A 15,430-nucleotide genomic window follows, 5' to 3' on the forward strand; every position below is an offset into this window, starting at 1 on the left:
TTCTCGGCTCACCTCAACCTCCGCCTCCGCTTCCCGATTCTCCTGCCTCAGCCTCCGGAGTAGCTGGGATTACAGGCATGCGCCACCACGCCCGCCTAATTTTGTATTTTTTACTAGAGACGGGGTTTCTCCATGTTGGTCAAGCTGGTCTGGAACTCCCGACCTCAGGTGATCCGCCCGCCTCGGCCTCCCAAAGTGCTGGGATTACAGGCATGAGCCACCGCGCTCGGCCATAAGGGATATTTAATGGAGATTCATTGACAAAACCTGTGGGGCCCTTGAGGAGCCCGGGACATCCCCTCCACCTGAAGGCCAAATACCGCACATTCCTCACCATCCTCAGCTGCCTCGGTGCAGGTGCCTGCTTCCATCTAGTGTCCGTATTTTAGAACTACACCACTGCTTTGGAACATGAACTATTTTTCCTTCAGCATTTTTTTTTTCTTTCTTTCTTTCTTTTCTGTCTTTCTTTCTTTCTTTTCTTTCTTTCTTTCTTTCTTTCTTTCTTTCTTTCTTTCTTTCTTTCTTTCTTTCTTTCTTTTCTTTCTTTCTTTCTTTCCCTCCCTCCTTCCTTCCCTCCTTCCTTCCCTCCTTCCCTCCTTCCCTCCTTCCTTCCTTCCTTCCTTCCTTCCTTCCTTCCTTCCTTCCTTCCTTCGTTCATTTATGAAAGGAAAATAAAATCTCAGGACCTCGATTTAACCTACCAAAAGGAAAAAGAATAAGCCAAAAACCGAGTCACGCAAGAAGCTGCCTTTTCTTTTGTTCCTAAGCAGATGCCACAGATAAAAGGCCAGATATCTCCAGCTGCTCGATGTCCACCTTATCTTATCAAGTGCTGATTTACTGAGCATGAGACAAATACATAACTGACTACTCCCCTACCTGCTCCTTGTCTCTTGCAACATGTGGATTCTGTGATGTGACTGGACCTTCCCTCTTTCCCCTCCAGCCTGCTCTTCCTCTTTAGATATTGAAGCCCACAAAATCATCTTTGGAGAAAGGCACAGATCGCAGACTGTTTCTGTGGTTTCTGTATTCCCTTCTTCTGGCATGTGCTTTATATTGGCTTCTAAACTTTACAAACTTCTAAATTGACTGAGACTTGTGTCTGACATATTTTGGTTGACAAATTGGCATCCAACAGAAGGGACTCTGAGTGGAGGTGGTCCTGACCTTTGACAAATCTGCTTTCGGTGCTTGGTACCAGCCCAGGCTACTTTTATTGCTCAAACTGTTACGGGAAAGGAGTCTGGAGCCAGACCACAGAGTGAGTTCTTGGATCTCTCACAGGAAAGAATTCTGGGCCAGTCACAGAGCAAAGTGAAAAAAGCAAGTTTATTAAAGACTACTCTATTACAGAGCAGGGCATCCTCAGAAAACAACAAGAGGAGGCCAGTCACGGTAGCTCACACCTATAATCCCAGCACTTCGGAGGGTGGGGTGTGACAACTGCTTGAGGCCAGGAGTTCAAGACCAGCCTGGACAACATAATGAGACTCCATCTCTACTAAAAATAAAAAAAAATCGCCCTGCGTGGTAGCATACCTGTAGTCCCAGCTGCTAGAGAGACTAGGCAGTAGGATCTCATGAGTCTGGGATGTCAAGGCTGCAGTGCGCCGTTATCATGCCACTGCACTCCTGCCTGGGTGACAGATAAGGCTTGTCTCAAAAGAAAAAAAAAAGCAAGAGTAGGACTCTGAACACAAATAAAATGCTATATAATAAGGGAGCTAGCCAGGCACGGTGGCTCACACCTGTAATCCGAACACTTTGGGAGGCCAAGGTGGCTGAATCACTTGAGGTCAGGAGTTCAAGACCAGCCTGACCAACATGGTGAAACCCTGTCTCCACCAAAAATATAAAAAATTAGCCAGGTGTGGTGGCATGCACCCGTAATCCCAGCTACTCAGGAGGCTGAGGCAGGAGAATCATTTGAACCTGGGAGGCAGAGGTTGCAGTGAGCAGAGATCATGCCACTGCACTACAGCCTGGGTAACAAGACTCTGTCTCAAAAAAAAAAAAAAAAAAAAGAAAGAAAGCTAAGAATAATGAACTGTGTCCTTTATTATAAAGGCTTGTGACCAGCTTGTGACAGGCTGATGTTATTATCTTGTGTAACTACTGAGTTCAGCAGGAGTTTAGGGATATACTATTACCTATTAGTATAAGAAACCTATTATCTATTAGTATAAGAAGCCTATTCTTAGACTAAAAATACTTTTTGGCCTTGAGATATCAGGACATCAAGACTTTTTGTTAAGTTCTGGGTCTTGTTTACTTATCATTAACTTATTCTCTCAACCATAAAGGTCTTGTGAAGGAGAGTGCCTAACTTCCTGGGAATGGAATCCGGCAGGTTTCACTTCATTTGGCCTTATTCAAGATGGAGTCACTCTGGTTTGGATGCCTCTGATATATTTTCCTCCTCCCTTTTATAAGGGGATCCTTAATTCTAAGGGGTACAGAGAGACAGAGGTCCATCTTCAGAAATGTCTTCAAGCTGAACAGGGGCAATGATATTCCTCCCTAGCCATTGGGATCCCTTGTATTTAGATTGGAGAGGAGTTCACTCAGCAAGTGTTGGCACGGTGAGGGCCAATCATTATTGTGACTTTCAACAAAAGGTGAAATCTGGAAAATTAGTAAGTGTTCAATTTAAAGAAGCTTTTTTTTTTTTTTTTGACAGCATTTTGCTCTTGTTGCACAGGCTGGAGTGCAATGGCATGATCTCGGCTCACTGCAACCTCTGCCTCCCAGGTTCAAGTGATTCTCCTGCCTCAGCCTCTTGAGTAGCTGGGATTACAGCTGTGTCCCACTATGCCCTGCTAATTTTGTATTTTTAGTAGAGATGGAGTTTCACTATGTTGGCCAGGCTGGTCTTAAACTCCTGACCCCAGCTGATCTGCTTGCCTCGGCTTCCCAAAGTGCTGGGATTACTGGTGTGAGCCACTGTGCCCGGCCAGGTTTACCTTGTTTTCTTGCACAAAAATTACAACAGTAATACATTCCACAGTAACAAAACAGAGTATGTTCCAAGCATCTGAACGAAAAGGTTTTCCATGAACCAGACAATTGCTGGAACCACCCTGATATGGGGTCGACAGTGTGTTAATGGCAGAGATATGGGTGTCTAAGTCCTTCATGGACTGAGTAATATTATGTGAATAGTATGGAATATACAAACAACATTCCATTTTGATGATAGCACAAGATCCCCCGTGAGCCGCTGTTAAAATGCCCAAAGCCATGCAGTTTCATAAGGGTACCTGTCTAATTTGAGAAGTCTCTTCAGTTAGTAGGATAATGGCATGCTGTGTAGTACTAAAAGCTGTAGCTGTATGTTGGACTAGGGATTCAACTTGCCACTTGACATCCATTATAGCCACCTCTGACAGTAATACAGCCCTCGAGTAAAACCACAAAGGAGGGTCGGGTGCGGTGGCTCACGCCCGTAATCCTAGTACTTTGGGAGGCCAAGGCGGGTGGATCACCTGAGGTCAGGAGTTCAAGACCAGCCTGGCCAACATGGCGAAACCCCGTCTCTACTAAAAATACAAAAAATTAGCTGGGCGTGGTGGCGGGCGCCTGTAATCCCAGCTACTCCGGAGGCTGAGGCAGGAGAATTGCTTGAACCCAGCGGGCGGAAGTTGCAGTGAGCCAAGATTATGCCACTTCACTCCAGCCTGGGTGTAAGAGCGAAACTCCGTCTTGGAAAAAAAAAAAAGAGAAGAAAAATAAAACCACCAAGGAGACCGCTTTGGTCACCTGTGGCGAGATTTCCCAACTTTCCAGTTAGACAGGAGAGAGTCTAATTTAGTGAGGATATGTCCTGGGAGATAAGGATGACCCCATGTACATCGTCCAATCCAACTCCAAGGTAAATACAGCCAGCCATGAGACCCACATGCCCATAGCCAGCCCCAAGGAGAAAGACAAGCAACCAGTGGCTAGGACTTATTCTGCCATCCCATCCACACTTGGTCACTTACAAGGGTGTGATTACATTGTTGGGGTGGTAACCTTCCCATATTACAGGTCTCAGTCTCTTCATAACTGTTACTGTGTCTTTCAAAACATAGGGGCACTATGCTTGATACCTGCCCTTGGACAGCTGTTATCCACCCAAGTCCATCATGCACAGCATAACAGGGCAGGGTGGAATTTAGCTGTTTCCTCATTAAATCAAAAAGATGCTTCCTTGTTTCATTGTGAGAAATGAAAGAGCTGGGCCCTTTGTTTTTACAGTGCATGGGAAAATGTGATGGATGTTCACTCCAATCATAATGATGATCCCATAAACTCACATTGGCCGGCAGGATGTGTCATGGCAGCACTACGGTGGAGGAGAGCTGTAGTCCACACACGCAGCAATCCATTTTGTGTGTAGGGAGGCTGAAGTTTGTTCCCATTCAGCAAAGAGATTGCCTCTTAGCTAATACCAATATATGTCCAGAATTGGGATATTAATCCAGATTTTTATGTTATTCATCTGTCTTGTTTCTTCTGAGCAGGAGCCAGAGATCACTGCTTGGTTCACAGGAATAAGTGGAATCAGTCTCTTGTGTTCCAGCAGCCTGTGGGACTTCATAAGAAACAGACTTAATTCAAGATCAATGAACCCAGCTGCTTCTTCCTTGAAGTGTAACTGCGGTTGAGGCACTAAGGAGTACTTACTTGGTAGGGTCCTTTCCACTGTGGGAAAGTTGATCTACTAGGGACCATTTTTCAAGTCATTAACAGGGTCCCATTTCCTGGCGGGATTACAATAGGATTTTTTTCCTTAGTGAGGGAAGGAAGTCTCTCATTTCCATATTCAAGAAGAGCTTTTTGCACCTGACCTAAGTTGGCAACATAATTCTGTTAATTTGAAAGTATCTATATCTACTAGGAAATCAGCAATTCTGTCAGAAAGGCCTTTCCATACATTATTTCAAAAGGGCTGAGCTACAGCCTTCCACTGGGGCAGCCCAAACTTGCAACAAGGCCACAGGCAATAGACAGAGCCAGGTTTCTGATGTTTCCTGTCAGAGCTTAGCAAGGGTCCTCTTTAGAGTTTGATTGGTCCTTTCTACTTTTCCTTTTTTTTAAATTTTTATTTATTTATTTATTTATTTTAGACGGAGTCTCGCTCTGTTGCCCAGGCTGGAGTGCACTGGCACAATCTCAGCTCACTGCAAACTCCGCCTCCTGGGTTCACGCCATTCTCCTGCCTCAGCCTCCTGAGTAGCTGGGACTACAGGCGCCCGCCACCATGCCCAGTTAATTTTTTGTATTTTTAGTAGAGATGGGGTTTCACTGTGTTAGCCAGGATGGTATCGATCTTCTGACCTCGTGATCCGCCTGCCTCGGCCTCCCAAAGTGCTGGGATTACAGGCATGAGCCACCGCGCCTGGCTGGTCCTTTCTACTTTTCCTGAAGACTGTGGCCTCTATGCAGAATGAAGACCATATTGAATTCCTAGAGCGGATGCTATGTCTTGGGTTATTGTTGCTGTGAAAGATGGGCCATTATCACTCTATAAGCTTTTAGGCAACCTGAATCTGGGAATCATTTCCTTAAATGAGAATTTAGAAACCTTGATTGACTTTTCAAGCCAGATAGGAAAAGCTTAATCCAACAGGTAAAGAAAGGTATCAACCAACACTAATAAATATTGGAATTCTTTACATGGAGGCATTTGGGTATAGTGTGTTTGCCAATCTTCTTCTGGATATGACCCCCTTTGCTGAACAGGCTTTACTAATGGAGGAGGTAAAGGTTGGTTCTTTGAGTTTTTTTGGGGGGTTGGCACACAATTCACAGGCCTAAATCACTTGTTTTACTGTTCTAAGAAAGTCTTTTCAGCCAGGCACGGTGGCTCACGCCTATAATCCCAGCACTTTGGGAGGCCGAGGTGGGTGGATCACGAGGTCAGGAGTTCAAGACCAGCCTGGCCAACATGGTGAAACCCCGTCTCTACTAAAAATACAAAAATTAGCTGGGCATGGTGGCAGACACCTGTAATCCCAGCTACTCCAGAGGCTGAGGCAGAGAACTGCTTGAACAAGGGAGGCAGAGGTTGCAGTGAGCTGAGATCGCACCACTGCACTCCAGCCTGGGTGACAGAGTGAGACTCCATCTCAAAAATAATAAGAAAATGACAAAGGTCTAGAAAGGAATGTCCAAGTTCAGGCCAGTAGTGGCAAGCAGGACAAGATTTGCATGGCCTTGCCATTTGTAACCAAAAAGTAAAAGTCATTCCATAGCAAGGAGATGAAAAAGAACTGCTGAAAAGCAATCTCCAGTTTTCCATCCTGGAGCAGTTCACCTACGGGGGACTGGTATAATTGCTGCCAGGCTTAATCTTTCACATTGGACCTTCACATTTAAAACTTGTAAATGCGAAATTCCAAGTAAGCTTTGCAAAAAAGGAGAGACAATAAACAATTCATTTAAGTGGTCTAGATCTAGGGAAAGTAAATATTGCAGAGCCATTTGTCCCCAATGTCTTCTAGCAACATCCCAGAACAGACAGGCAAATGGCCCATAACCCAAAGGCAAACAAGGAAAAGGAAAGTTAAAAACCTCAGGACCGGTTCAACGAGAGATCTCTCTCATAAAGCAGCAGTAGAGCATAGAAAGCAATCAGGAAACTGGCAAGTGGTAGCCTTTGGAAAGCTCTTACAGACAGCACAAGGAGGGCGAATCCACAGTGAATAATGGTTAACATCCCATTGTGCTAAATCCATTTTCAGCTGTGAGGGGCCTTTAATCCTCCTAAGTAGGCCTCAAACCCAATCTTAGATAAGTGTCCTTGTCCTTCATTGGTATAAAAATGTATTCCTCTACTCACCCAAAGTCAGTCAGTTGGTCCTGCGCAGTCTATTTCTTTCGGGTTGAAGGTCTCACCTCAATAAAGTCCTTGGGAGTTGCCACAGGAAATGTTACTTAAAAGGAATTTTGTTCCAGACCCAAAAAGCAGGTTCTTGGATCTCAGACAGGAAAGAATTTAGGGCCAGTCACAGAGCACAGTGACAGAAGCAAGTTTATTAAAGACTACTCTATTACAGAGTAGGGTGTTCTCAGAAAGCAAGAGGAGGACCCCACACCAAAAATTACGTAGCTAGCTAAGAATAATGGTCTCATGTGCTTTAGTACAACAGCTTGTGATCCGCTTGTGACAGAGTATTAGTGGTGTTATTCTCTGTGTAACTATTGATTTCAGCAAACATTTATGAAAATACTATTATCTTTAAAGAGAAACCTATTCTTAAACTAATAATGCTTTCTGTTCTCAAGATATCAGGACATCAGGACATTTCCTTAAGTTCTGGGTCTTGTTTAGTGAGTAAGAATCATTAGCTTGTTCAACCAAAAGGTCTTGTTACGGGTAGAGGGTGTCCAGGTTCGTGACATCTTGAACAAAGAATTGGACAAAATGTACAAACCAAGGAAATAATGAAGCAACAAAATCAGATTTATTGACAATGAAAGTACACTCCCCAGGATGGGAGCAGCCCCTGTCTAGGGCTCAAGAGCTGGGTTACAGAATCTTCTGGGGTCCAAATACCCACTAGAGGTTTCCCATTGGTCACTTGGTGTTCACCCCATGCAAATGAAGTAGTGGCCTGCAATCAGAGGCTGAAGTAAAGTTACAAAGTTGTACTCCTATGCAAACGTCTGATTGAGGCCATTATTTCATTTGCATGGAGTGCACACCAAGTGGCCAATGGGAAACCTCTAGTGGGTATTTGGATTGATTGGTGGCTTTCTGCAACCAATCAGAGGTACTTTCAATTTTCCATCTGCCCTGCAGAAAAGCAGGTTTGCAAAGGGAGTAACCTCTGGTCCTTCTGTTACTTAGGCATGGATAGTTGGTTTTTTCCTTTGGTTTAGTTCTATGAAGTCAGTGTGAATCAGCCTTAGGTTCCCTGCCTCCAGACCCTATTCTCCTGCCTCAGTCTTATGATGGAGAGTACTTAACTTTCTGGGAATGTAACCCATCAGGTTTTGCTTTATTCAGCTTTTATTCAAGATGGAGTCATTCTGGTTTGGACTCCTCTGACAGTGGGAGTGAAGTAGAAGTGATAGGGTTTCTTTACAGTTCTTATATCCAACTATTTGATTTAGTCTATAAGGAATTCCCCTTTGTCTTCTTTAGGAATATCAAAGCATTTCAACAGGTATTTAGTACCTGTGAGCTAGCCAACTTGTTACTTTGTATCTTTTTAAGTATCTACTCTGCACTAGTTATTGTCTAAGACACTGTAATGTCTCTACTCACTATAGCAATCTTCTGAAGATTAGATTCCATTTTATAAGTGAAGATTCTAATTTTGAGGGGTGATACGATTTATTGGAACTCAGATCCTTCTGACTTTCAAATAGTTGTTTCTTGGACCAAAGGACAGTGAAATGGTGATGACTGTATCTGCATGAAAAGGGAACAAGGAAGCTGTATCTGACTCTTCACTTTCAGCAAATAAGGTGGCTGCTGATGCTAACCTGAGAGCAGCATTAGGTTATGGGAAAGCTTTCTCCAAATTCAGATCATCATTTTGTTACAGGAAAGGGGTCCCGATGCAGACTACAACAGGGGGTTCTTGGATCTCATGCAAGAAAGAATTCAGGGCAAGTCCGCAGTGCAAAGTGAAAGCAAGTTTATTAAGAAAGTAAAGGAATAAAAGAATGGCCATTCCATAGAGCAGCCATGAGGGCTGCTGGTTGCCCATTTCTATGGTTATTTCTAGATGATATGCTAAACGATGGGTGGATTATTCATGCCTCCCCGTTTTAGACCATATAGGGTAACTTCCTGACCTTGCCATGGTATTTGTAAACTGTCATGGCGCTGGTGGGAGTGTAGCAGTGAGCACGACCAGAGGTCACTCTCGTGGCCATTTTAGTTTTGGTGGGTTTTGGCCGCTCCTTCACTGCAACCTGTTTTATCAGCAAGGTCTTTATGACCTGTATTTTGTGCTGACCTCCTATCTCATCTGGTGACTTGGAATGCCTTAACCGTCTGGGAATGCAGCCCAGTAGGTTTCAGCCTCATTTTACCCAGCTCCTATGTAAGATGGAGTTGCTCTAGTTCACGTGCCTCTGACAATTTCATGTTAATTTTTCTCTTTGAATTCATGAGTAACACTGAAGAGAGTACATGAGGTTTGTGGAAAATACCAATTTTAAGTCTTTTAGTCCATAAGATTCACTGTGATAAATTTCTTCCTAGGCTGAAAAAAAAAGTAATGGTTGACCATAAAAAAGATGGCGGCCGCAGCTTCTCCACGGCAACGGCGACGCCATTCTCCAGCAAGCGCGTCAATACATTTAGTTCCGGCCTGTTGCACGTCATTTCCGGCACCGGCATGGCGGGGTGAGCGGCCGGCTTATTTAAGACCGGGAATTTAGTCAGCCTGGTAAGCGGACTCTAAGGAGATGGAGTATCGCTGAAGTGATGGGAGAGAATGTGGTCGTTAGCAACATGGAGAGAGAAAGTGGGAAGTCCGTGGCTGTTGTCGCAGTTGTGACTGAGCCTCGGTTTACCCAGCGATACAGAGAATATCTCGAGAGGCAGAAACTCTTTGATACACAGCACCGTGTGGAAAAGATGCCGGATGGCTCGGTGGCGCTACCGGTGCTGGGAGAGACGCTTCCAGAGCAGCACCTGCAGGAGTTGAGGAATCGTGTTGCCCCAGGCAGTCCCTGTATGCTCACGCAGCTCCCGGATCCTGTTCCTTCAAAGAGGGCCCAGGGTTGTTCACCTGCCCAAAAATTGTGTCTTGAGGTGAGTCGCTGGGTGGAGGGCCGGGGAGTCAAGTGGTCAGCCGAGTTGGAGGCTGATTTGCCCCGATCATGGCAACGGCATGGTAATCTCTTGTTGCTGAGTGAAGACTGTTTCCAAGCCAAGCAGTGGAAAAATCTGGGACCGGAACTCTGGGAGATCGTTGCCTTGGCACTTGGCGTCCAGCGTTTGGCAAAACGAGGGCGGGTATCACCGGATGGTACTCGAACTCCAGCAGTGACACTGCTGCTGGGTGACCATGGCTGGGTAGAGCATGTGGATAATGGTATCCGTTATAAGTTTGACGTGACCCAGTGTATGTTCTCCTTTGGAAACATCACTGAGAAGCTTCGAGTGGCATCGTTGTCCTGTGCTGGAGAAGTGCTGGTGGATCTCTATGCAGGAATTGGTTATTTTACATTGCCTTTCCTAGTTCATGCTGGTGCTGCCTTCGTCCATGCTTGTGAGTGGAATCCCCATGCTGTAGTTGCTCTGAGAAATAACCTTGAGATCAACGGAGTAGCAGATCGGTGCCAAATACACTTTGGAGATAACAGAAAACTGAAGCTCTCAAATATTGCAGATAGGGTGATCCTGGGGCTGATTCCCAGCTCTGAAGATGGCTGGCCCATTGCCTGCCAAGTGTTAAGGCAGGATGCTGGAGGCATTTTGCATATCCACCAAAATGTGGAATCTTTCCCAGGGAAGAATCTTCAGGCTCTTGGAGTCAGCAAAATAGAGAAAGAGCATTGGCTGTATCCTCAGCAAATTACCACCAACCAATGGAAAAATGGAGCTACCAGGGATTCTAGGGGAAAAATGCTGTCACCAGCCACCAAGCCAGAGTGGCAAAGGTGGGCAGAATCTGCAGAAACTCGAATCGCCACTCTTCTTCAGCAGGTGCATGGGAAACCGTGGAAGACACAAATTCTGCACATTCAACCAGTGAAATCCTATGCTCCCCATGTGGATCACATAGTCCTGGATCTGGAATGCTGCCCCTGTCCTTCAGTTGGCTAGAGGAGGTAGATCCTGGGACACATGGGATCCATGTGCGAGTGGCCCTTAATGTATCAGTTCAGTCCAGGTTGTCATCCCTTTTGTCCCCTGGTGATCAGTTTTTTTCATATTTTGTAGCCCTGAAAGCAGGCTCTAGATCAATTCAAATTATTTCATTTGTCTTTCATTGATAACATAGAAAATGAAATACGTATTTGGGAGAAGCAGCATGGCCCATTGAAATGAGGCTCATCTGTGCAATTATGAATTCCAAATTCTGACCTCAGTTCTGGAATTGAAGTTTCAGTATGTTTTGGCCTCAGGTTTCATTATTTGCAAAATGAGAGTTTCTTTGAACTGTCTCACGTGACTATTAAGCAACTATACACAGGACATTGGTTATTTTAGAGTGAAAGATACAGTGCTTTTTCCAAATTGCTCTGGCTACCATATAGAAAATTGACTGGAGGAGGGCCAAGATGGAAACAGGGCGACCAGTGAGGAGGCTTCTGTGGTTGTCCAGGTCTGAGGTGATGGTAACGTGGACTCGGGTGGTGGTAATGGGAGGTAGATTGATATGATAAATAAAATTGACAGACCAAGCAATGGAATCAGAATTAAGTCCTTAATGTGATGCTGCTTTGTTATTATGACTGACTAAATTAGAGAGAGAAGGGAACAAAAATTATTTTAGTGTATTTCCATTCCCTTACTGTGACATTCCTAAACGATTGTGAGGGGGTGTCTTACAAATTTGGTTTGTTGTGGTAGAAATATGGTTAAGAATCACCAGTCTATTTTTCTTTTTTTTTTAAAGCTCATCTGCTGAGGACAAGTCACTGTTCTAAATCATAGGGAATCTAGATTTCTAGCCTCAAGCTTGTGCAATAGCTGCCAATTAGTAGCTATTAGTTTAAAGTTCCTATTAAAATCTTAGATTTGTAGAGGCCTCATACTCCCTCTTCATCTTCCTACCGTGGCTGAGAACACGAGGGCCAACCTAAGAAGCTATAGGGAATGTGAGATATTCTGCAGAGTATTTCCAGCCTCACCTTATTTTATGGCTGTCTGCCATAAAAGATGGTTTGCCATTAGAGTGACTAATTGTTTGTTATTTTGTTTTGTTTGCTTTTTTGTTTTTTTGAGACAGAGTCTTGCTCTGTCACCCAGGCTGGAGTGCAGTGACACCATCTTGGCTCACTGCAACCTCTGCCTCCCAGGCTCAAGCGATTCTCAAGCCTCAGACTCTCAAGGAGCTGGGGTTACAGGTGTGCAGCACCATGCCCAGGTAATTTTTGTATTTTTGGTAGAGATGGGGTTTCACCATGTTGGCCAGGCTGTTTTGGAACTCCTGACCTCAAGTGATCTGCCCACCTCGACCTCCCAAAGTGCTGGGATTACAGGTGTGAGCCACCACGCATGGCCCGGGATGACTAATTGTTGATTATCACTCAGAGCTTTGTTTTGGTGTATTTTGAAGCTATCTAGGTGGTTTGCTAGGTGAAGGAAATACAGAAAAGTGTGGCCTTATATGATTGTACCTGACATTTGGCTGGCTGGGTTTGGGCATGGCTACTCATCCTTCTCTTGCAACAGTAGCAGTAAGGACAGGTTGGTGCTGTTTGTGTTATCCAACAAATACTAAGTGCCTATTATATACAAAAGCCACAGGAAACATAACGATCCATTAGATAGAGTTCCTGTCTCTGAGGAACCCACAATCTAGCAGCAGAAATAACACAAGTACTCAAAGAAAGACTTGGAGTGCAGTAAGATAAGTGCCATGTGAGTGATAGCACGTTGTAGGAATGCAAAGGTGGGAAAGAAGAGTTCTCAGAACTGAATAGGGAAGTCTTCAGAGGTAGTGTTTGAATTGGCTCATGAAAACTGGGTAAGATTTTGATGGGTAGGTTGCGGGTAGAAACAGGCACTAGTAGAAGAGAATAACAGATGCAAAAGTTTGAATCCTCAGAAAATGGTATGTTGTTATTAGATAAGTTTGGAACAAAGGAAGCAGTAAGAGATGTGTTGAAGATGGGGGTTGTTGTAAGGATTAAAAAGCACTGTGTCTTGTACACAGTAATCCCCTAGGGAGGTGTTAGCCAGCATGTGATCCCACCATGAAAACAAACAGCCTGCTTATTTCCATTCCCATCTCAAAGAGTGGCCTTCCTGTGTTACCTTAATCATCTCCTCTTTTTTTTTTTTTTTTAGAGACAGAGTCTCGCTCTGTCGCCCAGGCTGGAGTGCAGTGGCGCAATCTCGGCTCACTGAAACCTCTGCCTCCTGGGTTCAAGCAATTCTCCTGCCTGAGCCTCCCAAGCAGCTGGGACTATAGGCGTGTGCCACGCCTGGCTAATTTTTTGTATTTTTAGTAGAGACGGGTTTCACCGAATGAGCCAGGATTGTCTCGATCTCCTGACCTCATGATCTGCCCACCTCGTCCTCCCAAAGTGCTGAGATTACAGGCATGAGCCACCATGCCCAGCCAGTCATCGCCTCTTTTACATAGTGGGTTTTTCCTCACTTGTGTGTCCATGGCTTGCTCTCCTCAAACTATAAAGATACCAACCTGGAGGTTGAGACAATATGGGAAGGGAACAAGGAGAAACAATGAGGAAGATGAGCCAGAGAGTCAGTCTGGGGACTGAGGATTTGCCTTTTTGCCATAAGCTCTGGATAGACAGCTGATGTCAGGTGTGGCCAGTTGAACTCATTCGACCAACGGTTGTTGGACTGCTGCATGCTTGTGCTCTCCCTCTCACATATATATATTATACATATATATATTCATATATTATACATATATATTCATATATATAATACATATACATTCATATATTTTATATATATACATATATGGGCCCTGTGTGTGCAGTGATGAAAGACTGACATGGCTCTGCCTTCATATAGTTTATTTTTATTTTTATTTTTTGGAGATGGAGTCTCACTCTGTCGCCCAGGCTGGAGTGCAGTGGAGCGATCTCAGCTCACTGCAACCTCCACCTCCCAGGTTCAAGCAATTCTCCTGTCTCAGCCTCCCAAGTAGCTGGAATTAACAGGCATCTGCCACCATGCCCGGCTAATTTTTGTATTTTTGGTAGAGAGGGTTTCACCCTGTTGGCCAGACTGGTCTTGAACTCCTGACATCAAGTGATCCACCCACCTTGGCCTCCCAAATGCCTTCTTAGAATTTAGATTCCACTCATTCAACTCCTGACTCCTCTACTTTCTGTGTGACCTCAGGCAAGTCATGAATCTCTCAAGATTTAGTTTCCTCATCTGTACATTAGGGTTAACAATTGTACATATCCTATAGGGTAGTTCTTAGGTTTAAATGAATATATGTTAAGCTGTCATCATCGTGACTCACTGAGTGGTGAATACTTTTGTAAAATAAAAAGTATCGGAGACAGGTCTCAATCAGTTTAGAGGCTTATTTTGCCAAGGTTGAGGACACACATGAGAAAAAGACGCAAGTCACAGTAGGATCTGTGGCCCGCACATTTTGAGGGCTTCAGTATTTAAAGGGGAAAGTGAGGGTAGGAGGGGTAGGGGTAGAGGAAAACAACAAAAAGGAGTGTAGTTAGTGAGTTAAGTGGTCACATTCTTGTGAGGCTTTGATTAGTGCTTACTGAATCCACATGTTACATGTGAAGTGGGGTAGAGGAACAGTCAATTACGCGTTTGTCTGGACTCAGTAAATCTGCACATCTGAGGTGGGCAGAGGGATGGTTTCTAGTCTTGTCTTTGTGCTGTATCTGTGAAGATAAGCTGTTTACATTGTCAAGGTAAGGGAGGCCAACTGAGGAGATATGTAACCTTCTATCTTGCAGCTGTGTTTAGGCAAAAAGAAAGGCAGTTTTTTTTGCATGCCTGAGTTTCCAGGCTTCACTTTTCCCTTTGGCATAGTAAGTTTGGGGTCTGACTTTTTTTTATTTGTTTGTTTGTTTGAGGTGGAGTTTCTCTCTTGTTGCCCAGGCTGGAGTGCAATGGCGCGATCTCGGCTCACCACAACCTCCGCCTCCCGGGTTCAAGTGATTCTCCTGCCTCAGCCTCCCGAGTAGCTGGGATTGTAGGCATGTGCCCCCATGCCCGGCTAATTTTCGTATTTTTAGTAGAAACAGGGTTTCTCCATGGTCGGGCTGGTCTCAAACTCCCGACCTCAGGTGATCCGCCCACCTCAGCCTCCCAAAGTGCTAGGATTACAGGTGTGAGCCACTGCGCCCGGCCTGGGGTATGACATTTTATTTTCCTTTCACACTTCATTCTATCAGTCAGTCTTTGTATATGATGAACGACCATTTTCCAATTTGGCTGTGAGGGGTTGCTGTATGTCTGGCCTACTTGAGGCAGAATGTCATTATTTTGAAAAGCCATTCACTGATTAATTCGGAGATACTGTGTACTCTCTCCATTAAGCGCTGTGCTTGGAGCCAGTGACATAGAGATGAATAAAACTGAGTCCTGCCCACAATGGGATCACTATCTGGTGACACGGACACAGAGAAAACAATGTCAATGCTGTTTACTAAGTGCTTAGATAGAAATAAGGGTTTTTATGGACACACATAGGAGAGGCAGCCACCCTCATTTGAGGATGTGGGGTGAGGACTGGACAGGGTGACTAGGAAGGTAGGAGCAGGGATGCTTAAGGGAGTGTTAAAG

At 44.7% G+C, this 15,430-nt stretch overlaps 1 protein-coding gene across 1 annotated transcript; it reads left to right on the forward strand.

Annotated features, from left to right (window-relative positions):
• Window positions 1-9,332: 9,332 nt before the first annotated feature.
• Window positions 9,333-13,983, forward strand: TRMT12 (tRNA methyltransferase 12 homolog). The gene has a single exon (XM_032760382.2). It carries the CDS (start codon window positions 9,437-9,439, stop codon window positions 10,781-10,783), a length of 1,347 nt encoding a protein of 448 aa, XP_032616273.1. The 5' UTR covers window positions 9,333-9,436; the 3' UTR covers window positions 10,784-13,983.
• The last annotated feature ends 1,447 nt before the right edge of the window (window positions 13,984-15,430 follow it).

Source organism: Hylobates moloch, unplaced genomic scaffold, assembly GCF_009828535.3.
Source record: "Hylobates moloch isolate HMO894 unplaced genomic scaffold, HMol_V3 SCAFFOLD_9, whole genome shotgun sequence".
In the NCBI taxonomy this organism is placed as follows: domain Eukaryota; kingdom Metazoa; phylum Chordata; class Mammalia; order Primates; family Hylobatidae; genus Hylobates; species Hylobates moloch.